This window comes from Notolabrus celidotus, chromosome 1 (genome assembly GCF_009762535.1).
Source record: "Notolabrus celidotus isolate fNotCel1 chromosome 1, fNotCel1.pri, whole genome shotgun sequence".
Taxonomy (NCBI): domain Eukaryota; kingdom Metazoa; phylum Chordata; class Actinopteri; order Labriformes; family Labridae; genus Notolabrus; species Notolabrus celidotus.
In genome coordinates, this window is record NC_048272.1 from 33,435,986 (window position 1) to 33,462,165 (window position 26,180).

The following is a 26,180-nucleotide window of genomic DNA, read 5'->3' on the forward strand; positions in this document are numbered from 1 at the left end:
CACAGGTTGTGAAGCAATGCATGCTCATCATCCCCCCTTTTCCTGCTGCGTTCTCACATCGACTCACCATGACTTCTTTTGGAAGTTTCAGTGTAGGGGTCTGGCAGGGGAAGTAACGGATAAAGTTTGGGAGAAGATTTTGAACATTTGCATTCACAAATGCAGCCCACCAAAAACTTTCAGGAAGTTTTCAGGAGCTTTGCACATGAGTGAATTGGGCTAAAGGTTGCATAAGTGAGTTCACAATACATGAACACTCTGCTTCTAACAAACACAGGGCTGCACAGCTGAGCTCTGACTCCTCAGTGAAATATCAGAGCATCTTCTCATATGTTGTCAAATAGAGTTATAGATGAGAGGCCTTGCGAGGACAAACTGTTTCCCCTCTTCTACACATCTTTAGATCTATTTCAGCATTGTGTGGTCATTCTGGTGATTCCTGGAGGCCAGGCCAGGCTCACCTCTTCCTCCTCCCAACCCTCTCCACATCAGGGAGCTTTGGTGGATTCTTGCTGGAGCTTGGCATGAGCCAAAACCTGACACCCCAATGCACTGACAGACTCATTCCAATGAGCAACAGGGTTTCCTACTGTGAGGATCAATCTATGATAAATTACATGCACACACAGTTTACCTCAAAAATGAAGTCATGTCAAGTTGATATCAGCAGAAACTTACAACTTGAACAGAACCAACCACCAACCAAAGTTTAACTCTTCAAAGAACTCAGTGAGGAGCGAACGCAGGCCAGCTCACCCGGTAAATGAAAAAGCATCTCCTGATAACGTCGGGGTAAGTGAATTCACTCAGCAAGCTGTTTTTGTCACAACCACTGGAGTCCCACTGAGACCCAGCAGCTGGTAATTACCAAGTTAAAAGTGCCAGGCCATGAATAATACAGTGAGGTTGCTGCACAATTAAATCAAGCAGCAATCAGTCAATGTTACCAAATAACTACTTGTCAGTTCACACCTGGATCGGTGCAATGAATAATATAACATCATGTCACCGTCACTCGCCCTCCCCGACCCAAATCAAAATAGACTACATTAAAACATTGTGACAAGAAAGACAGAATTAAGAGGTTTGTTTTCAGCTGCTGAGAGGTGAAACTGATACTCACAGTTTACTCCTTTTTTACTGTTTAGACCACAGACACTTTAATTTGCTTTCACATGTTTTATCGATACAAAACAAGATATTCATTTAGATTTGATTGAACATTTTAAATCAACAAACTTTAGAAGAGTCATGAGTATAGATGTAGGACAGAGCTGATCCCAATGAGATCTATTTGGTTCTCTGTCATTTTAAAGCTAAATAACACTTAAACACTGGTAAAATAAAAAGTTTCATATGGATAATGAGTTTAGTTTAGTCTACTTTAGTGAGTTTATTGTTAAGTTTGTCAGATATATTTTAAAGAACAAAAAGAATAAATGAAGGAAACTAAATCCAAAAGAAAACATGGAGAACATAAGGAAGATGCACAATGATCTGACACAAGACAGAGTGATTAACACAGGTGTGAACACAGGACACAGGTGAAACACATACGGTTATTCAAAAAGGAGGGAAACACACACAAACAGGAAGTAAAACTAAACTGGAAACATAGGGAACAAGAACTACAAAATAAAACAGGAAACACAACAGACTAGACTAAGGAACACAGAATACAACACAAGACATAGATTACTAATAACCCAAGGAAGACAAAGGATAACTTATAACTAATACAAAAACTGACAGGGGGAAAACAAGACATGGAACACAAGAATAATCTACAGCATTAAACAGGAAAACAAAGATAAAACACAAGGAAATATCCCAAACTAACCAAGATCAACCCTCTTCTTTCTTACACATCCATCCATTATCTATACCACTTATCCTATTTGGGATCGCAGAGGGCTGGAGCCTTTCCCAGCAGTCATTGGGCGAGAGGCGGGGTACACCCTGGACAGGTCACCCTGACCTCTAGGATTGTATCAGGTTGAAAAGCTTCTTCATTTCATGCAGGTTCTGAAGGGTTCCCTGTGTGTCTGTAAGATCCTTGAACGGTTGTGACAAAGCATCAGTTTGCTTTAGGTTCATGAAGTTGATGGTGATATTCAGTATTCTTCATCGTGCTATGAGAATGTCTGTGCTTACAGGTCAAAATGTATCTTCAAAAAGTTTTTAACAGTTTAATCTGCACCAACCGTAAGTGACTCGTGTTAAAACACCTGTACTTATTGTCTTCATTGTAAACTTGTGCAAAGTGTCAACACATGAATCACTCCTCTGTCCCTTTTAACCGGCTTAGAGACGAGTCAGCTGTTGAGAAGCTTATCAACGTTCAGCTGCAGCAGCACAACTCTTTCCTCTGTGTGTTTGGAGCCTGCAGTGTGTCACAGCATCTGTTGGTGCACATAAAGTGATGTGACATGTCTGATGTGGGTTAGAATAATGGTCATAACCTATGCATGTAATCCTTAAAGATAATTCCATGTTACTGCAAATAAGGCTGCAGGTACTGCACTGATGCTAAGCTGCCCTCGAGAATACAAACTTCTTTAGAGACAGTCGGCATCACAGATAACGTTACATCCGGTTCACACTGAAGGGGGAAACCAACCGTTAGCCACAATGCTGAAGAGCTGCTGTGTGCCCACCTGCACTACAAATTAACTTAAAAATCTGAACCTTAAAACTTAAGTTTTATTTTGTAGTCAACACTTCATCACAGATCATTGTAAAGTTATATAAACCGTATCAAAACAGTGTAAGGTCGTTTCAGTGATACCATGAATTTTGGATTAATACACTGAACAAAAATATAAACGCTACACTTTTGTTTTTGCTCCTGTTTTACATGAGCTGAACTGAAAGATCTAAGATTTTTTCTATGTACAGAAGGCCTATTTCCCACAAATATTGTTCACAAATGTGTCTAAGTCTGTATTAGTGAGCACTTCTCTTTTGCCGAGATAATCCATCCACCTCACAGGTTTAGCATATCAAGATTCTGATTAGACAGCATTATTAGTGCACAGGTGTGCCTTAGGCTGGCCACAATAAAAGGCCACTCCGAAATGTGCAGTTTTACTGTATTTGGGGGGTCAGAAAACAAGTCAGGATCTGGTGTGACCACCATTTGCATCACGCAGTTCAACACACCTCCTTATTTGAGAGAAATAAGCCTTTTGTGTTCACAGAAAAAGTCTCAGATCTTTGAGTTCAGCTCATGAAAAATGGGAGCAAAAAAAAAGTGTTGCGTTTATATTTTTGTTCAGTGTAGTTAAAAGGAAAGGGAACTACATGCCACGTTTAGAAACTGAGCTTCACTCACGATGTTTTTGAGGCTGCTCTGTGTGAATCCCTGTGTGATGTATCATAAGGGTTAACACATTTTTCAGCCTGTGATCCTCAAAGTAGCAGTGTTGGAAACCTGCGACCCCCACTGTCCCTGAGGTACTGTGGGAATACACTAAATGACAAATCCCAAAATGGACAAAATATAATTCAAAAGAAAGGCCTAAGATACTTCATTTAGCTGATAGAAAATGTGACTATCTATGTGCACATGTTTCTGTTTCCTGTGCCGCTGTAAATAAACCTGCTGATTCTGTCATTTATCTGACTTAGTCACCTCAGAGGTCTTGTGGCAACGAAGAAAACTGAAGTGGAAAAAAGATTAAACTTTTTTTATTTGCATGGTTTTATTGAAAAGTTAAACATTATTTTCCATTATATTTTTATAATTAAGGATAAATTATGCTATTATGATCATATAATAATGATCAGGTTCACAAGACTCATTAAAACATGCTAGTATAATTACTATTAATATAATTATGCCAAGTCATCATAGCTGCACATGCGAGACAGTCTTTTACAAGTAGCTTCAGGCCATTGAGGGGATCATTTGTCCAGTGTTTTATAAAGTAAGGACAACAATCCAATCCTGTTCTCCTTAGGTTACTTATGTATTGTTCTTTGTCATTGACAGTAATGACTCAATATAGAATATGACCGCTGGTCAGCATTAGCGTCATAGTTTCAAGTTATCATATGCATTAAGATATAAGATAAGATAATATATTCCTTTATTCCTCCCACAACGGGGAAATTTAAAGTGTTACAGCAGCAGAGTAGACAGTGCAAAACACTATAAAGTAAACAAGAGCCTATAAATAGTAGTTATTAAAAAGTTATCAGCAATTAAAATTAAAGAAGTAAAATAAGCATATATTACGAACGTATATACACAACTAAATAAGTACATTTATAAATATTTACAAAACCAGTGATGCAGTTAAAAATGTGCACAGACTTATAACATAGGTTAAAAACAATATAAGAATTTACAGCAGCAAAGTAGCATACCTGAATTAGAGTCTGATACACAGAATGAGTTGTTCTACATTTGAGTTTGAACTTTTCATCAATCTAAACTCAACGAAAACAACTCCTCTTCAGGTAAACCAGAACAGAAATATTCATGGTTTCATTTGAATGCATTGATCCATCAGGTGCAGCTGTTACCACAAATGAAAAGGTCTTCCTCAAACACATTAAGCTCCTTAAATTCTGACCATACCCCTTATTTTAACGTGCTCCTATTCAAGTCTCAACATTTCAGATGGTCTTCAGCTCCATGTCTCCTGGCAGTGAAGCTTCGTCACTACATTTAATCTGCAGTGGAGCTTTCAAGAGGTCTTCACAAAACGTATCTGCTAATGAGTCACTGATGTCAAGTTCAGTAGTTTCCAGTTGAACTTGAAGTCTAAAGCCAGAATAAAATCAACTTTCCTAACTGTTAATGTTTTAAACAGTTAGAGTTTGAGGTCAAATTAGCGATGAGAAGATGACAAACTTATTCTTTCTTCATCTGAAGGTGTAGATATGATTGTTGGAGAGGTCAGGTGTTGGTTTACCACCAAAGGTCTTCACGGCTGTAGTTACAGAAACATCTCGATGTGTTTCATGGTCCGTCTATAAAAAACAGGAGCCACGTGCAGAATAGCCCCAAATGCTTTTGGCCATCAAACCCTTGACCAGCAGTGTGTCCGCTGCCTCCCGGACCCTCTCCTCTGGATCTATAAATGAATAGCAGCCATCAATCATTGTCAGGGCCATCCTTCCCCTGCCCAGACGGACGGGGGTGACTAGTGTCACTGCATGTTACTGTCCAGCCCTCCCTCCTCCTCTCCCGCTCACTCACATCAAACAGACCTGACAGGCCACCAGCTACAGACCAAAGGGGCACCGCAATGTCACCTTTTTAGAATTTTGGGGGGAGGAATTGGGGAGTGGGGGACTTGTTGAGGGGACACAATCAGCTCCCAGCATCATGCTCTTTGTTTTGTTGGCTGATTGACAGCTGGGGTGCCTTCGCTGGGCAGGAGGAAGGACGTTGGGTGACAAATTACTTGATTGCTGTGTGTTTTAGTAAAGCCTTCGCTCACATCTGAGCCAGGTTTGTCCTGACTGACAGGAGGGACGTGTGTCCACTCTCCACTCTCTGTTGGGATCATAGTTTGATTCAGTCTGTGAAAAGTTGTGCAGTTATTGTGTTATCACTATTCCCTTATGGTTTCGGCTGTACCGTATCTTTCCAGGAACCACAACATAAAGAAGATTTGTATTTAATGTTTGGAGAAATGTAGACAGTTTCTGCTTAGTATTTGTTTTAAAGTTTCTTCCAGTTCATAGAGGTGTCGGTTATTAATATTCATAATTTTGCATTGTTCTTGGCACAGGTAGAGTCTATCATTTACGATTTTCTCTCCAGTCTTCTTTGTTTTAAATAAAGAGATTTTTTGTCATTTTGACTTTATTGTGAAAGGACGACTTTGTGAAAGGACGATGATAAATATTGGGGGGAGGAGGGTGCAGCAAGGAATATACCCTCTGATCATGGAGTGCCCGCTCAAGCTAAAGTGAGGCCCCTCCTCTGCTGCTAAAAGAAGTCAGATTGATTGACACAGATGGGAAAATTACTTCACTTACCACTTGAGTAACAACATAAGAACAAATTTTCCGAATAATTTAATGGTTTTAATCTCTTGTTAAAAGTATTTTCAAGGTCATGGATACTTCTGATTAACAAGCGACCAGGAGAGAGATGTAGCAATGCATATCCATGTTTGACATTACTATGCGTTAGGTAAGGCAAGGCGAGGCAACTTTATTTGTATAGGGCAACTTAATGTGCTTTACATTAAAACATTAAAAGCATTGGAAACATTCAGACAAGTATAAAAGAGCTGAATTAAAATGACAAATTTAATAAAACAGAAAAGAAAAGGAAAATTAGAAATATGTTAGATAAAATTCAAATTTGCATTTAACGTTAGTTAAAATGAGCTAAGATAGGAAGGCAGTAGCAAACTTAACTAGCAGCGCTACAGCAACAACGTGAGCGCAAAGCAGGAATCCTCCCGTCCAGAGTACACAACAGTAGTCCTGTGGCTTCACTACAGAGAGTGGAGAGGTGATGGTTGGAGTAAAGCTTTGCAGGCTGCATAGATTTAACACATTTTCACCTCACGCCTCCTGGTGTCAGAGCATTTGATGAGTCCACTGTTATCTAAGCTCAAAGTACACTCAACAGTTCTTTAGAAGAGATTTTTGTTAGTTTGTCTTTCTTCTTACGTCACAGAGTCACCTCCCTGAGAGAACGTTGAGCATTTTCAAGCCTCTCTCCAAATTTATTTGAATTACAGTACTAATAAACCAATGCCAACTCCAGTTTAGCAAACTGAGCCAAACTTTAATTTCTGTATAGATATGAACAATGAAAATGATCAACACACAACTGCAGCTGAGGCCTCTGTTTCTGCTCCACTGTTAGTTTGTCTTTTTAAAACCATCTCATCAGAGATCTGGTTGTGATGTTATTCATGGTGACCTGGCAAGATACTCAGCCAGTGCAAGGTCTTAAAGTTTTTGTTTGGTGTGTTTATGTAAGTGAGTGAGTCAGTGTTTGGTAGGCAGAATGTCACATGATTCCATACCAGCATTTTGATTGGCTGTAGCAACAACCTTTGTTTAGCTGAAGGATGAGATCTTGGTTAAACTTATGAAGGGTAATTACATGTAGTTGCTCTCTTTCTTCACTCTCTATGTTGAAGGGTCTTTAGTGAGGGTATTTTCAGTGGTCCAAACTGTGCAGCCAGTTCATATACTGATTCTGTCTCAACACACTCAACAACATGAGAATGACCCCCTGACCTCTGAACTAACCTTCTGCCTCCTAGATGAGCGGTCACCTCCTGAAAGACGCCTAAAAACTCTCCTGTTCACCTGACTTTACCTCGCCTACTGAGTCCTCACAGGCACCCCTAATGGACTGCTGGTGATGAAGTCAATGCTGGACACAAACTACACACTGATTCTTTAATGAAAATATTTTCACTAATCTAGTTATATCACTTTAAATAAAGGTGTGTACAGCATTGCTTTATTTCTAGCACTTCATAATACCGTTTTTTTTTTAAAATGTGAGTGTGACAAAATCTTTCTTTGTGCCTTTCTGCGGTGGTGTGACATTTTCCTTTTGTCCCCCCCCCCCCCCCCCCTCTCTCTCTTTCTCTATTCTTGGATGGGTTTACAGATGCTGATCGAGCTCAGAAGCACGGCATGGATGAGTTTATTTCTGCCAACCCCTGTAACTTCGACCACGGCTCACTCTTTGAGCTGGTGCAGCGCCTCACTCTGGACCACAGACTCAACGACTCCTACTCCTGCCTGGTGAGCACGGGCTTTATATAAATCACTCATCATATCGATCAGTTATAGTGTTTCACTCAGTCATGCATTGAAAGAGACAAGGATGAGAATGAGTTCAATATTTTTCACAATACTTTGCATGAGAGAGAACGTCAAACTCTGCTACTCTCTCACTGTCACACAGCTCATAAATGGGCTGTGATTTTTAGACTGCCATTTTCAAAAGTTACAAATACTCATGGACAAATCCCAGGAAGGGATTTCTGCAGCATTTTGAGGATTTAACAAGACTTTAACTTGAAGGAAGTTGGGGATCAAAGGTCCTGAGGTCTAAATTTGCTCTGGGCAGTGTGTGCATGCATCCTGAAAATGTTTCAAATTTAGCAATTAATTAAGCTTCTCTAGAAGGTTAATTGTATGATATTGGTGAAGATATTAGGCTGGAGGAAATTATGGCACCAAGCGTTACATTTGGGGTTCTCTCTTTTTGTATCTACAGGATCAGTTAGTTTTAATGAGCTGAAATTAAAGCCGACAGCAGCACTGAGGCGGCTTCAGGCTGCTGTTCAGCTACTTCAATGGTTAAAGTTATGCTCCTGTGTCATCCTGACACAGAGGCTCCATGTATGCTGCATTACAGCAAATATTCATACAAAGTGATGGACATCTGTTTTTGTCAGCTACATAAAGCCTGTTCAGACAATCTGGTTCAGCAGCTTCTTGCAAAACAGAATACCTGAAAAGAGATTTGTAGACTCTCAGGAAATATCTGATGTGTTTCTTAATTAATGCATCAATCTACTGATGGCAAAAGTCCCCTCAACCCTCTAACCTCTTTATTGGATGTAAATAAACGCACTGTGTTAGGTTCAGAACAGGTAGTCAGGTTTGCCAAAACATAAAATTTCACTCCCTATATATGGCGTTTGTTGCATTCATGGGCTCCTTGGATAGTTCAGTTTCCGAGTTGAGATGTTATTCTTCAAACTTTGGTGGAAGAATAACAGCACATGTGTCGGGTTCTTTACCTGACTGTTTCATCAACACTTGTTTTCAAGGGTTTACACTAATGTGACTAAATAACTTTACTAACGAGTCAAGGTCACTCAATGTGGACAGCAGCTAATGGTGGTACCACATTACAAATTACAGTTGTGCTCATAAGTTTACATACCCTGGCAGAATGTATGGTTTATTGGGTAGTTTCTGTTGTCTTTATGATATAAAAAGAGTAAACACAGTTGTTAGATAAACATTTTGCTTCACCCAACCACTAACCATGAGTGAAAAAATATTTTCTCTTATCATTCATATTCTCTGAAAAATGGCCCCAAAAAATCACAAATTCTGCCAGGGTATGTAAACTTATGAGCACAACTGTATGTTTGAGCAAAAAGTTGATGTGCCATACATAACATCAGTAAAAGTGTCTTAACATCAGTAAAACATAATTTATGTGCGCCTTTCCAAGTTGTTGCGTTTTCCAACTAAGAAAGCAGTTTTTTCTGATGTGTCCGACACACACATGAATGCAGTAATAGACACAGCATACATGCTTATATCAAATTGTCTCTTGATATTTGTCTTTAAACTTATAATGACCCAGAAAAACCACAGGAGACTCACAAGCATGGCAACGACGTCTGGATGATTAAGAATCAGAACCAGAGGGAGTGAAATTCGGTCATTACAGAGCTCTTATAAACAGTATGTAAGAAAGTCAAAATATTAATAGAAGAAGGAATAAAATAAGATGAAAAAATATGAATAAAATAAAATAAAACAAAATAATATATAAGTATATACAGAAGCGCAGAATAGAATAGAATAGAACGAGCAGACATATCGAAACACGGGACACAAGCAAATCTGTTGTGTGAAAATAACAGCATAAATAAACAAAAAGCTTACACTTGGAAATAAATAGTGACTAAAAGACAGAAAAGACAAAGAGACGATGCACTGGCACTGGAGACAGGGGAGAAACAGACGATATACTAAAGAGAAAGTGAGATGATGAGAGGTCACTGCAGACAATCAGAGCAACAGAGACGATCAAACAGGCGGGAAACACGAGAGGTTATTTACCAAAATGAAACAGGAAGTAAACAATAATAAAAGGAAAACTGAAAACAAAATCTGAAGCTGAACATGATAATACTGACTCCTAAGTTATGTGCATCAAAAATTGTTGAAATCCTTTGGACCCCGCTGAAGACAAACACGTTTTTGAAATGTATTGTGGAAAACTCTCTGTGGGCTGTGCTCCAGCTGCTTTTGTACATTATAACCAAACAATGCACAGATATATCCATAAAGTTTTATGGACACTTGGGGAATGGTCATTGAGTGAGGTCTTATTTCCTACAAGCCCTACACACTGTGAGTGTTTTTGAGTGATGGCAGCATGTTTTGGGAAGAATCTTGAATTTATTTCTTGCAGCTGTGTGCCAAATTTAATCTTGATCATTCAGTTAAAGTAGGAACATTTAAAATCCAGAAGAGTTCAGTGACGTTTCACCCTTCAGTCTTTCATATTTTGCAAATTGTGAATTACCCACAGTAATGGACTTTGTCTGGTTGGAGTCCTGCTTTTATATAATTGTATTATCATATATGCTTAATTGAAAGACGGACACAGCTGTATGTTGTGTGTTATTCCCACAGGGCTGGTTCAGTCCTGGTCAGGTGTTTGTCTTAGACGAGTACTGCGCTCGGTATGGTTGTCGGGGCTGCCATCGACATTTATGTTACCTGAGTGATCTGCTGGAGAGGGCAGAGAACGGAGCCATGATCGACCCCACCCTTCTGCACTACAGCTTCGCCTTCTGTGCCTCCCACGTCCACGGAAACAGGTACATATCAGCCTCTCTGTCACGTGTCTTTTATTGTCCTGAGGGTGAGAACTACTCTTAGATTCTGACATGACTGGATAAAAACACTATATAATATTTTGAAGATGTAGCTTGGAAGTGTGGACACATACAGTTGTGCTCATAAGTTTACATACCCTGGCAGAATGTATGGTTTATTGGGTAGTTTCTGTTGTCTTAATGATATAAAAAGAGTAAACACAGTTGTTAGATAAACATTTTGCCTCACCCAACCACTAACCATGAGTGAAAAAAATGTTTTCTCTTATCATTCATATTCTCTGAAAAATGGCCAAAAAAATCACAAATTCTGCCAGAGTATGTAAACTTATGAGCACAACTGTAAATGGCCTGTGCACATTCCTGCAGCGATATGAGACACCCTCTCTTTGTTGATCCCCTTCAGTTTTCTTGTCTTTTTATCTCTTGCATGTCTATAATTTTCACTTTGCATGATGTTTGCATGCTCACGTTGCCTCTTTCTTTTGTCTTCTGTCCCTGTGTTACCTCTTTACCTTGTTACAAAATGACCCTCCCTCTTTTTACCTGAAACCCCACATCCACACGTAGTCAGCGTGTGTCTGAGTTGTTAAACTGGCCTGCAAATGAGGCTGAGCTTAAAAAAGCTTTGTTCCCCTCCGCCCCTGAGCTCCCTGTCCAGACTTCTAGAAAAGAACTCAAAATCATTGAATTCATGAAGAGAATTGACCCCAGATCTCCACTTTTCTCTGAAAGTAGAAGGTAGGTCTTTTTATGATTTAAACCTTGTCTTAAAAAAATATATATAAAGACGTTTTTTTCTCATGTGATGCAAAAAAATATATAATAAACATCAATATAATATTCTTGTAAAACTTGAGTGATGGTGAACATTCTTGCAATATTTCTGTAAGAGACACAGGAGTCACATGGCTGTCAGACCAGTCTGTACCCTGTAATCTAAGTTGCAGTATTTACCTCTTGTCTAATCTGCTGTGATGTCTGTCTGACATCAAATTTGTCAACATCAACATCAGCTGTCTGCAGATGAAGAGTAACAAAGATAGACGAGGGCCAGTCCGGCGCTGAGGGCAAAGGTCAGGGGGGGCCGTCTGTCAGAGCAGAAAGTTCCTTCTGCCGGAGGAAACACGCTCTATTATTAATAACTAAAACATTTACACATACATGTTAACTCACATCTGAATGTACTTTATCATGTTAATAAATCCCTAAATAACGGTCTTTATCATCAGCGTATGTGTAGATGTGCAGGACTAACAGAGTCCTGCTCTGCCAGTCCAGCCGTGCCTGGAGGTCGAGGCATGACAGGTTGACAGGTTGTCATGTGTGACGGCCGAATGTCTCCGCTGCCAACGCTGCTGCGTGTGCCCCAGTGCACACACCTCATCCAGACCCCCCCTCACCCAAACAAACACACACAAACACCCCTCCCCCACCCAGCCTCCTAATAGCCTGCTGGCCTGGAGGTGTTGGTGCACCAAGTTGGACTCGGTTGCCCAATCGCCGGCGAAAGTGTCAGGATTTGACTTCTGTCCAGATAAATGTCGACTCCGCTTAGATCGACTTTTTGTTGAAAAGAGGCTTGAGACAAACAAATAAAATGTCAGCTGTTCTTTATTTTATCATGAACGTTTAAATAGTCAAATTACAGAGTGAGTGAAGGGCAGTCTCAACCTTTGAGGGATTTTTAATCTAATATCTTAATTTAATCTCAACCTAAAGAGAAATCTAGTCAAAGTGGTCCAACAGAAATCCAAAGATAGACCATGATATCTGAGATGCAGCTTTTATATTTAATATTATATCTTATCTATACTTACAAGCAGCTCTAACTTTATTATCTCTGCTGGGATTAATAAATACATGTAAAAATAAATATCCAGGGTTTGGGTTCATATTAAGGCACTGTGGTTTGAAACATTTACTCCAGACAGATTTACGGTAATGTTTTTCATTTAGTAATTTAATTATTAAAAGTAACTGTGCAGCCGAGACGATTTAGATTGTATTTGAAGCTGCTATTAACCAAAACTTTAATAAAAATCTGTTTAATTATTTATCAGTTAATTTTGCTGTTATTTTGATGATTATTTGCTGCATAGACAAACAGAAATGTCTGAAATATTTTCATTCAAACGCTCTCAGAGTCCAACATGAAATATGTTTTATTTTGCAACCGACTGTTATTCACCCAGCCGGTTGCAGAATTTCCGACCAGCTTTGATTCAAATCCCCATAAAAATAATTAAAATATTTAGTTGAATTTTAAAACAGTTATTTTATCTTGGTTAACTCGTATGATACTTTCTCTCTAACACATTCAGCAGACAGAGTCACTAAGGACAATACCGTGTGTCATGAATTCACTTTGAAAATTACAGTTTAAAGAAAGTTTTACGAGCATAATGAGGCATGATGTTCAATATACAGAAAGCTTTATGTTCTGATATTAAAGGTGTAAATGGGCACATATTTCACAAAAAGATAAATAGATGGATGTAAAAAAGCTTGTCCCACACCGCAGTAATCTACCTCAGGGACGGGATGGTGTCTGCTGCATATTAAAGAGGACGTGGAAGCATGGCTGTGGCGGCGTCTGTCTGACACTGATGGCTCATTTGCTTGTTGTCGTCATCGAAGCTGTGAGGTCATGAGGTCAGGCAAACATGAGGAAGCTGCCAAGAAATCACACGCTGCTGGAAGATAAAAAACAGAGAGCCCTGCAGGACATAATAAGTGTGAAATTTTCCCCTTTCTTTTTCTATCACAAGCTTTAAGGTGAGATGGCTTTTTTACAGAGGATAATTTTTCTGTCATGTCAGGCCTGCAGGAATATGAATTCATAAACATTTCATAAATACAAAAAACAGACATTACTTCTCATGAGGTTCTAGATTTTATTCATTTTCAGTATCTATGACGTTTCCTCCACTCCCCACAGCCTGATATTATATTCAGACACTAAGGAAGGCTTACAGAGTATGAGTATAACATATTTATGTTAAACTGTTGTACGGTCAAAGTTACATGCAGCAGCAGCTCCCAAAAATGAGAAGAAAGAGGCAAAACATTCTGACAACTTAATTTTTTACTTTTATATTGTTTATTGTTTTCTTTTTTTGCACATTGTTTTACTTAGGCCTTCATATTAAGTCTGTTTTTATTGTTTTTATATTTTTGAGGTGACCTTGAGTGGCACCCATAAATGAAATGTATTATTGTTGTTTGTATTATTACAGATGACACCCTATAGAACCCATGCAGTCAGACTTTAACAAGATGTGTTCTATAAATAAAGATTGTTATTATGTTATTTGTATCATACATGCCTCAGTACAAAAATCATCACTCTTTGCTTTGGTATCTGTCTTTAAGTAATGATACACCCTGGAAGTTTCAGAGAAAAATCACATACTGTGCTTGAATTAAGCAGTTATGACCCAGTTTAATTTAAATACATGAGATGAGTTCACTTAAACATTAAAATATGTACGAATACATCTCAGGGATTTTTTTAAAAACTTGTGTACAAGTCAGAAACCATCCAGGAGATGTTACCACAGGTTAGCGCTGTTCAAATCTCTCCCTGATATGAAAACATGCTGCCTTTAAAAACATACTGTTTGCATGAGACATCCATGCTGTGCTTTAAGATAAATAAACAAATAGTGAAGGTCCTCTCTCATTTCCAGTTCATAATATGTGAAAATACAATTCAAGAATCAGACAACTTTAAAACAATAAATTAAGCTCTGAAAAAACACTTTCTGCATTATCATCTTATTTACTCATAGCTGGTTACAAAATATCTAAAAGTTGTGACTTCCCCCTGCATTAAAAACATCAGTTTAGAAGGAATCACTTTTGTTCAGAGCTCTAATTGATAATTAATGTAACCTTGGTTTCAGCACTCTGGTGTCCTCCTCTGCTGCATGCTCTCCAGCAGCAGACGCCTACAGGTGGCAGCGACACACTGACAGTGTCCGTTCAAATGTTCATGAGAGGTGAGGGCAGCCGCGACGAGATGATCTCTGATGCTAAGCAAATTGGTCCATCTCAGATTGTAGTAACACCGCACTCATGGAGAAGAGCAGCCCCCCCCCCACACACTCACGCAGAGTTTCTCAGTGTCTGCCGAAATGACATGTCAAAGGGTTGTGGGGGGGCGAGTGTCATGTCCCCTGTTTCTCATCATGCTGTCATGGCCACCAGTCCAGCGCCTCTTCTGTCACATGCACTCTGCTCACACTCCACCCAGACTTCAGCATGTCACAAACAATAAACACATTCAACACACACACACTCACACACACATGTACCTGCTCACACAGCTGTAATTGCTTTATTTGTATAAAAATACCAACAAGAGCATCAGACAATAACAACGCTTCATGACAACATGATATTTTGGAAATCTTAATTAAATCTTCTGAATAAACACATAAATTATAACAGTTTGCACACACACACAATTCAGTAAAGTAAGTTTAAATTAAACAAAAATATCTTTAGATTCTTTTTGGCAGGGTTTTTGTTGCCATGGACAAGACAGCTGAAAGGAGACAGCGTGTGATGACATGCAGCAAAGAGCGACAGGATGGGGAGTCAAACCTGCAACCAGTGCTGTAGCCTCTGTACATGAGGCTCCTGCTCCTCTAGCTTTAGTAGATTAAAAATGTTCAATTTAAACATTACAAAGAACGAAAAAACTAAAGCAGAAGTACTGACCTTGGTCATTGTAGCCTTTAAGATCACTCAACAAGCTCACCATGTTTCATGACCTCTTGAGCTGCTCTTGTAAAGTGTGCAGCCTTCATCACTGATCACTGATCCATCTAGCACATGAGGCTGTTAACACCAAAGAGCACAAACTCACAGCTGTGTACTGTGATTAGAAACACAGTTGAATTTATGTTGTGTTAGCATCATTGACTGTATATAAAGTTTGATGGCATCGTGCCTCCCCCTATGCCCGAATACAGGGAAATAAATCAATAAGAGATGAGGCAAAATGGATTTTGGATCCTTGGCTTGTGCAGAAACAGTCTGGAGGATTGGTGTTTACACCCCTTTCACTAACCAAAACATGCATTTCACCCACTGATGAAACTCTTAAAGTCCCTGAGGACACTCAGAGGGGCTTGAAATATGTGCAGTGATTATTTGGAGCTCGTGGGTAGAGTCGGTTGTCTCTCAGTTGGAAGGTTGGCGGTAGGATCCCAGCTCCTGCAGTCACATGCGGAAGTGTTCTTGGGCAGGACACTGAACCCCCAATTTCCAACCACAGTTGTTCAGTGGTGTTTGAATGAGGTTAGCTAACACTGATGGTCCCTACTATAGCAGCCTCTACCATCAGTGGGTGAATGTGGCGTGAATGGATGAATGTGACTAGTAGCATAAAAGCGCTTTGAGTGGTCAGAAAGACTAGAAAAGAGATATATAAGTACAAGTCCTTTTGCCATTTGCATGAAACAATGACACTTCATGTAGTTCCCCAGAGCTGATGACTGTTTTCCATCAAGTTGGTTCCAGGACTGGTTTGAAGTCGGTGTCTTATCTGGAATCAGTTCTTTGTTTTTGGACTGCCAAATAACCAGCTTTGGCCAGAAAACACTGCTCCAGAGTAGAATCAACGACTTGCTGCTCTACAAGAAGCACTTACATCACGGGCTAAGCCGAGGGCGGGTTTATCATGACCAAAATAAAACCACCCAAAATCTTTGTTGTGACCATTATAAAAAGAAATTTCTTGAGTTATATCAAAAGCTACTGAACAGAAGTGGACACAATCTCTTTTGAAACTACAAACCTTTAATGACCTGTAGATGTGAATTGTCTTTCAGGCCTGATGGTATCGGCACAGTCACGTTTGAAGAGAGGGAGCGCTTCGATGAGATCAAGGAGAGGCTACGAGTGCTTCTGGAAAACCAGATTACACACTTCAGGTAGGAACACAAACGACATCACATTACTGCACTCATCAAAACAGAGTGTTAAAGTTTTAATGAGTATGAAACGTTTCGTTCACAGGTACTGCTTTCCATTCGGACGACCAGAAGGAGCACTGAAAGCTACTCTGTCCTTGCTTGAAAGGGTAAGAGAGTGTAACTGCTGGACTGATGCATACAGGGCTTTACATGCCTTTGTACCACTGACAGTTTGAGCTTGAAGGCATTATTTGTCCAACCATCTGGAGAGAAACCTGGCTGCAGACACAGAGGAGCTCCTTCTGTGCATGAAAGCAACAACTTCTGTTTTATGTATGATTCTTTGAAAGTAAAACTGAAAAGTTAAGCGTTGCAACATGTTTCCATGCTTGTCATACAATTCACGTTCTTCATTTCTGTTCTCTGGTAATGAAACAAGAGAAGAGCACCTGGCTGCAGACACGGTGGGGCCAGGTGCTCCTGCAGGATGTATTTTTTGTGATTCTTGTTTATGAGGGATATGTTTGTCAAGAGAAGATTCAGTCTCATCCATTTTGATAATCTGTTATTGTTTAATGATGGTAGGATTCCCAATTATTTTCATAATCTGAGCATGGTGCACAGAGTGATACAGGAAGTGTTCAGGTCATTCAGGGGAACTTTGGATCTCAGTACCTTTAAACATCTTCATCTTCCTTAATTTGATTTAATGTTGTATAGTTTTATTTCATTTATGGTTTTACTTTCTAGTGTGTTGCCTGGGAATATGAAGTATGTTTAACAATGATAACATTTTTTATTTAATAACCATGAAAAAAATGACTTCACTAATAAATACAAGTACCAGCAAACTTTAAATATGTATTGAAGTAACTCGATATTAACCACCTTATAAGATTTGTACTCATCACAAAACTCTTGATTTAAAATACTTAGATTGGTCACAAACAACAAAGAAGACAACTTTTACTGAATAGAGGTCGCTTGATTTACTGATAACAGCTGAGATCTTGCACTAGCAGAGGTCCAACTTCCAACTGTGCACGCACTGAAGCATCCTTTGGCTCTCTCTCTCTCTTGCTCTCTCTCTCTTTCTGTCTCTCTGAGAATGGGATTAAAATGCAAATTGCAGTTTTATTATAAGACAAACTGTGTCCGTGGTTTTTCTTTCAGGTTCTAATGAACGATATTGTCACGCCTGTTCCTCAAGATGAAGTCAAGACCGTGATCCGGCGGTGTCTGGAGCAGGCAGCGATGGTCAACTACCAACGCCTGTCAGAGTATGCCAAAATAGAAGGTAAGTTCACTTCAATATCTCCTTTATTTATTATTTATTTATTTGTTTATTTAAGTGTAACACAGCATAATTTCTCGGTCCTGATGTGAGAGTTTTCTGTTCCTGAGGATTTGATAGAAGAGACTCTGAGGACAGTTTCTGGAGTATCACATCTTTACTCACAAGTAAATCTGCTGTAGTGTCCTGTTTTCTGACTGACTGGATTGTCTCAAATTTATGAACATGAATCGGTTACAGTTTCCACAGGTGTGCTTTTTCTGTAGGAGTTTCATGGTATGTTCAGACCAAAAGAGAAGCAAATACTTAACTCTGTTATTGCAGCATGTTAAACTGCAGGGTCACTCCACCATGTCTAAGTTTACAGCATCACAAGGAGATGAACATAGCCGGGTTGTCTTCTTCTTATCGGCTCAGTAATTGGGCTTACTGAGCAGCAGACCTGGAGCCACTTTCCTCCCTGCAGCCAGAGGCAGTCTGACTGGCCAACCATAGCTATCTGACTGGATTGGGTTAGAGAATCTTTATTATCCCCGAGGGGTGATTTAGTATGCAACAGGAGTCTCCACAACAAATGCAATGCACATAATAAACACACATAAATTCATATATTTCATTGAAAGCATGATGATTTTTGTGCAGTAGGATATAAGACTCAAGGTCCCACAGTCCTCAGTGTTTGTGCAATGGCAACAATTCCTGCAGCTTGTTTGAGAACCCAGCAGCCGATGGAACAGATGATCTGAGGTATCTGTTTGATTTGTCCATATTAATATAAGTGAACCTCCTTCCTGTTGGCAGAAGTCTAAACTCTGATGAAGAGGGTGCATGAGGGTCTTTAAGGATGGTCTTTGCCTTCTAGACTCAAAATAAACACATTTTGCTGAAATTGATTGCAATAAATTGTCAACAATACCAAAATCAGATGTATAAAAAATCATAACTATGCCTTGTCAGGTCCACAAGAAGAGAAAATACTTCAACTTCTAAAGGAATTTGATAACAGAGTTCAGATTGAACATTTCTAATACAACCTGCTGATTGGCTTTACAGCACAGCTTCACTGTCCTGACTGTCAAGTTAAAGATTCTATCCACCCAAATAGCACAAATAAGTGTTTTCAGATGGAGCGTTGAATGAATTGTTTGATTCTTATCCTGAAGTGTGGATTTTCTGGCTTTGCATTGACTTCATTTGTTTGATCCTCTGCAGATATTTTGCTTCAGTTTTGGTCTGAACATGTCACTTTAATGTTTGGTAGTAATATCAGATATTTTTATGGCATCTTTGAGTTTCATTTCTGTATTTCTAATGTACTCAAAGACATGACAGTCATTTTAAATGATGAATATTATCGTTCTGCCTATTTTAGTATCAAATGAACATGAAGTAAAAATGCATTCAAATCTTGATTCTGACTTCTCCCACCATGCCTCAGCTCCTTTACCAGCTGAAGTGATGCTCCTCCTTTTTTCCCCTTCCTCTGCCTCTTCCCTCTCTCCTGCTCTTGGATGATGTCCATGTCACTCCTCTTTCTTCTTGTCTATTGGTCTTTCTGTTTCTGAGCTTGTGTTTGAAAACAGGGGGGCTAATACACAAGACACGATGGGACTGCTTGTTGGTTTTTTTATGTTGCATGGTCTAAGTTGTTTTATCAGGCCTCATAGATATTTTGCAGGATTCCAAAACATACAAAGAGTCTCAACAATGGCTGCGTCTGGTAACATTGTTGACATAAATACACTAATCTTTGAACGTACTTTTCACTGATCCTGCTGTATCTGTGACAAGAAACTTCACTGACAGGAAGGGAAAAAGGCTTTTTTGCTGTTTTAGAAGGAGTGTTGTGAATTGACATTGACTGATTTGAATCATTTTGGTTTCTCTGACTCGTCAACAGAGGCGTTAAATACAAGTCATGATGAAACTCTTATTGACCAAAGCCACATTGTGTTTGAGCTGCATGTAACTCATACAGATCAGACATATTTCACAGCAAACAAGCTCTTTTCCCAAACTGTTGTTGTTCAGTTAAATCTAAGACGTGTGTAAAGAAACCATCTCCTCCCTGTAGACACTAAGGAAGACGAGCCTTAGTCTCTCAGTTGTGATTTTGGATTATTTCTATTCTGGTGTGCTTCTTCAAAATAACTCTGACATGTCAAAGTTTACCTGTGCTTGGCAGAACGAATGGTTAATCCAAAGTAGACAGCCTAGAAACACAGAACCACATCCAGCCTTCCTGTCCCGATGAGTAACAGTACGGTGGGCAGAGCCATCCGGCTCCTCGTCTGTGAACTCTGAGGAGAGGCTGGTTTGTTGTTTGGGTGACTTGACTTGTCAGTGAAAGTCATTCACATGAGTCAGGTAACTTAGTTTGCTTCTCATATGAGATGTGGTGCAGTTTGAGGAAGGTTCCAAAAAGTGTTTTATTCAGCATTTAAACTAAAAGATTAATATCTTGAGCATAACACGATACATTTTTATGTATCATGTAAAAGAAAGATTATCTATCAGTTCACCTAACTAAATGAACAAACTGCAACTCATTTTGAGCACTGGGTGTCTTAAAGGTACGATTAATAAAGTTATTATTATTTTTATAATAGTTTAATATTAGGAGCAAATTGAGAACTAAATAATGAGGCTTTTTGATTGGGAAGAATGTAACTTTCATTATTATCTGTATAATCTGGCAAGATAATAAGTCAAAATCTTGCAGTGCAAACAAAGGCAGAAAACTGTAGTTCCTGGACGGACCGTTTGACAATGTTAGTCCTGCAGAAAAACAATGAATAATGTACATTTTGAGCATTCTGTTTCAGATTTTGATAACTAACCACAAAGTTCTGATGCATTTTCAATACATAAGTTGAGATTTAAAAAGTGCTGTGATGTTGCTAGGTCTTGTGTCTCTGACGCATTAAAATCTAAAAGGACGGAGTGAACTCACCACTCATGCATCCAAGGGACATACCTTTAGGGCTTCCATAGACACCAGCTGTTCGACAAGTTAATTTATTGCAGCCAGCTACTTTTATACTATTGTTGGTTTTAATAAATTAGTTTTGGCTAAGAAGTTGTGACTCCCTGCTCTTACAGTACGGACCCACTGAAGGCAGCCAAAAGGCGCCTACAGACATACAGGCAACCTCCGGCCTTGAGAAAAGAGGTTGATGCAAAAATTCTAAAACCTGCAGTTCTTAGAGTGACCACTGGAAGATGGCTTCAGAAGCACCGAATACCACATACATACTCATTCAAAAAATAATAAAATAATAAACATGTTTACAGCCTGGTTCAATAAACGTTTTTGGTCAGAAGTGATATTTTTATAGCACACTTTTTTTTATAAGTCATTGGTTTAGAAGATATTAAGATTACATGTTTTGCATAATTAGGGGCGTGGCTTAAATGACTGACAGGTAGGCACGCTGTAGCTGTTAGCACTCAAATGAAACAATGCATTAACAATCACACAGGCATCTTCATTGTGTTTAACCTAAAGTTATTTATAGATGGTTAAACATTAACAAATGAGGTCTAACTGTGGTCAAGAAGTATTAATAGCTGTTCATAGTGTTTCCCAAAGTGACCTGAGGAGTCACAAGACACTGATTGGGAGGTCGGAGATATATTCCAAAAATAAAAAAGTAATTAAAAAAGTCACGTTTTATCTACAGTTGTGAAAATATAAACAAAAATAGTAGATAATTATAAATAATAACAAATTTTCTTCTGTTTTTAATTTTTCTCTGATGCCACATGACCCCTCGAATCAACCTTTCTCTGCTATCTGAAACCTAGCAACATCACTGCCTCTGATAAGTTCTAGATTTGAGTTCAGTAAACACTTCAAACACCAGTTTGCTCTCACGGCGTGACGTTTGTGACTATTTTAAACAGAGCCATGGAGGCATTTGCCCTCCAAACCTCCGATGGTCACACATGTAGTGAACATGGTGCTCGTCCCCTCTGACCCCGGCCTCTCGCATGCCTCGGTATCCTCCCTCTTTCTCTGTAGGGAAAAAGAGAGAGATGTATGAGCACCCCGTCTTCTGCTTGGCGTCTCAAGTGATGGATTTAACCATTCGTGAGTACTTTTCTCTCCCCCAGCCACAACCCCCTCTCTCTCTCTTCCTCTCTGCACCCCATTATTTTTCTCTTAACCAGTGCCAACCCCCCGACTGGCAACCTCACTTCTTTTGTTTGTTTCTATTTGTATTTGTTGTCTCTGTCTCCAAACTGTTCTGGATGTGTCCCAAGCTCAGTTTGTCTCTTGACCACTTGAAACAGCTTGTTTTCTGTCCTGCTAAATCCACCTGTCCTTTGTCTGTTTGCGACTTGAATGCATTTTTACTTTGCTTGTGTGTAAATCCTGTTGAGTGTTTAAGATCACTGCACATTCAAACAGGACACCTTCACCCTGCAGTTTATTAAAGGGCATCATGTTGAACTCTTTGGATTCAGGTTAGCTGCGTTACCTGCAGTCAGAGGAAAAGTCACGTACTCTGTTGGAAACTTGCTCCTGTCTTTGATAGAACTCATCGTCAAATGTTGCTACGAATAATCATTTTAACAGGTTTTTCAAATCCTCCTGTTAGGTTTTAGTGTTCTTCTGGCACCTTTTCTATCTTCTTCTACACTTTTCTTATTAAACAAAGCTTTCTGCTCAGGCGCTGCATATATCTCTGATGTGTGATATTTAATAGTCAATCTAACCTTTGTCTTGACTTCTGATTCCTGTCTTTCATCACCTCTGCTTTATACTACATGTATTTAACAATCTCTTCTTTCTCACCCTCTTCCTGACACTTTCCCACCTCTGTATACCTTCTCTCCATCCTTGCAACCTCTCTTTTTTTTGTTGAACTGTAACTCTTACTTAGAAGAAAAAGATCTGAAGGATCCAGGTGACGTTGTTGAACTGTGTGTCTAACCTCTCCTGTTAGCTCATTCCTGACCAGACCAGCACCAAGTCTACCTTAAACCATACCACCATAGACCCCATCACAACCTTCCTGTAATCTGTGCATCACCCAGAAAAACTTAGCTGCACATGTTTCAGGAATGTTATGACGCCCCCTCCTCACATTGTGGTGTTTTTCACTGCTTCAAATTTTCTAAACGGAGGTTAAGAGTGAAAAAAGAGAATTAAACCAAATTGAATTAAAACATTTGGTGGAAATTAGGAAGCAAATGTTAATACACTGACTGAACATGACAGGACAGCAGGAAAGAGGTGATTTTTGATAAATGGAGAGAGCAATTGTTGAGCTGATTCACACATTGTCAGTGAAAATCACTTTTGTTGGCAAGTTCCCCGAGAGAGGGTCCGAGTGCAAGTATCCAAGCATGGAGGACAGCACTGTTTGCATGCAGGTGGCATTTAAAGAATAGCAATCAAGAAAATATCTTCCTTCATTAAAATTATGTCACAATGTTTGATTGTACAACATTACCCAGAGGGTATTTTTTTAACAACGCTTATCTATCCCTAGCATAGTTAGGTGCAGTAGCATACCCGAGTATAGAGACCCTTTCAGTGTTCGTAAAGAGTGCAACGTCTTTTGGTGGGCGTGGCTTAGCTGGAGGCAAAAAAATCCTCCACACAGGGACCAAGTGGTATTTGAATGAGTTAACACTGATGAACAGGAGCAGACTGGCTGACCATACACAACAGGACTGCCAAAGGTGGGATGACCATTTACACTTATCTGAAGTGTTTAGTAAAGACAAACTGAAGGCGTATAGGTCATTAAATGCCTCAATGTTTTGTTAATCACTAAGCAATCGTAGAAGAACAACAAACAAACGGTTTCCCCTCTTGTTTTGCTAACAAAGCTAACGTAGCTTAAAGCTAAAAGTTAACAAAATTCAGTATTCTTCTGAATGCTTGAGAGGAGGATAAGGGCCACTGTAAAATAAAAGTTTTGGAGTTTAGACCAGTAATAACAACATTTCCAACGTATTATCTTTTTTGTTTCTGACCATGGAGAGAGAATTCTGACTTTTTCTCAGAATTCTAGAATTCTGACATTAAAATCTAGAATTCTAGAATTCTGAGAAAAAGGTCAGAATTCCAACTTTAATGTCATAATTCTGACTTTAATCTCTGAATGTTGAAATTAATGTTGGTACTCTGACTTTAAAGTCATTATAATAATAAAAAGTGTCATTTTTGCAGTGGCTCTAATTCTTTTCTGAACAATGCCTCCCCAATTTATTTTTAGAGGTTAATTATAGCCCCTAATATACACAACATAATCTTTCCATAAAACAGCAAATGTTTTTTTTTCCTCACCTGTTTAAAAGTATTCACTGCCCCCTGCCTGTTCTTTCATCGAATTGCATTAAACCAAAGTTGTCTTTGTTTCTGTTGATAAGCAGTGTCTGCTGATAGTTTACACAGAAATATTTCAGTTTTGAGACATTTCTATAACTCCCTCTAATCCCCGGACCTTACAACACAACAAGTCAACATTTTAAGACTCTACTGTGGTAGCAATTCATGTTTCCCTCCAGGTTTACTTTGTTTTGCCAGCTAATGCAATGACATCATCCCTAAAAGGCCCTAAAAGGGTGTAGTAGAGTTAAGAATAGTACTATGAAACCCTGTAGATATAATGTAATTTTGTTAAGTAGTATATGGTGTCACATTGTACATTCAATTTTGTAAAGTGTCAGCATTTAGATAAACTAGCACCGGCTGCTCTTTGTCAGGTTCAGACAGGATGTTCTGGTTAGTTTTGACAAAACTGAAGACAAACAAAAAGAGTAACTTTTATAAAATAGATACAACTTTGTATCTTAGACACGACTTCCAAACTCTAGGGAAATAGCTCTGACCTGAGAGACAGTATCTGAACAATCCCCCTTTGAACCAGCACAGAGCTCCCTTTCTGTAGAGGCTTTTAGCCTTGTTAGCATGACTGAACTTCAAGCAGGCGAGCACTCATCACTCTGCTGTGTTGTCCACGACATCACTGAGCCAGAGAGCTTAAATTAGTCATAACTCTGATACAGCCAGTTCAACCTTTAGTGTCCTTAGACACAAAGAATGATGGAGCTGAGGCAAACACAGAGACTCTTTAGACCTTTAGAAATATGTGTGACTCGTTCATCCAGAACTGTTTCTCACTTGACTCATTTAGCTTCTCAAACTTACATTGAACTCTTGTGCTTCACAGTGGGATGGGTAATTGACATTTAAAAGCAACGCATATTTTTGATAAAAATATTAATGAAATCAAAAGAAAATTACACTGAGAAAGAAATATAGTAGAGGATTTAACATTAACAAGAACTAATTGAACTTTGATTCAAAGACAAAATTATCTAAAGGCTGGTAGGGGGCGAACTGACTGCTAGTCTGTCCATGAGTAGACCACTGTACTTTCCAACTGATGTATTACCTCAGTTAACAATTTTTATGAGTTAATGAGTAAGTTATGAGTTTCAAGTTGTCTTCTTTACTAGTTTTGATTAATTATTGTTCCGTTTAGCTTCTTCCAAAATAGAGGTTAACATAGAGTCCATTGCTTCCCTGACAGTGTGTCAGTCACTATAGAAGAATACTAACATGTATCCATCATTTTATCCAAATGTGGTTCCCTCTGCCTCCAAGGTGCAGGCAAAAATATTAAATTAGGGCTTAAAACAGTGTTCCACAAACAAATGGATAAAACTCTGATAATATCAACAAGCTGAATGTGTTGGACTAGAGTCATTTATTGGAACTTCACATGATAAAAGCACAAATCAATATTCTGAAAACAGAAAACATGGCTTGTGAAAAGGTCTTACAGAGTCTAAATCTCATTATGATAACTGAAACAAAATTGTAGATCTTGAGGAAGCCTCAGCGATCTTTGTAGACAGACAGGGTGGGCACAGCGTGGGAGACAGACTTTATCTTTACTGTCTACCTATACTTTAACTTTATTAAGTCAAATATATATACTTTGACTTTATTAAGTCAAAGTATAGATCCTCCTGGTCAAATATCTCTCCAACATGAGTCACAGTTGCTCAGTCAGAGTATTACTGAAGTTAAAGTCCTGGAGCTTTTCCTTTTTAAAATATTGAAGTGTTTCAACTATTTTTTCAAAACTCTCAAAAACATTAATGTTCATAATGTATGAGTGCAGAGTGAAAGTAGAGAGTAACAAGAACATTGAAAGACATGTAGTGGAGTCAAAAGTACAATATTTGTCCTCAAGTGTAGAAAAAGTACAGTACCCAAGTAAATGTACTTTGTTACTGTCGTCACTGAATCTTGAAAAGACCTATACAAGGATCTAAAACTTCATTCAATTATATTAAATTATATACTCATTAAAATGGCTGTCCCAGTGAGTCCTCGAC

The 26,180-nt window shown here is 38.9% G+C and overlaps 1 protein-coding gene across 1 annotated transcript in view; it reads left to right on the forward strand.

The window, feature by feature from the left end:
• Window positions 1-26,180, forward strand: part of cadpsa (Ca2+-dependent activator protein for secretion a) — a 215,943-nt gene that overhangs the window by 99,872 nt on the left and 89,891 nt on the right. Inside the window, exons 12-16 of the mRNA XM_034691892.1 lie at window positions 7,604-7,740; window positions 10,387-10,574; window positions 16,436-16,537; window positions 16,623-16,686; window positions 17,693-17,816. Coding sequence (XP_034547783.1) covers window positions 7,604-7,740; window positions 10,387-10,574; window positions 16,436-16,537; window positions 16,623-16,686; window positions 17,693-17,816 — 615 coding nt within the window. The remainder of the gene's footprint in view (window positions 1-7,603; window positions 7,741-10,386; window positions 10,575-16,435; window positions 16,538-16,622; window positions 16,687-17,692; window positions 17,817-26,180) is intronic.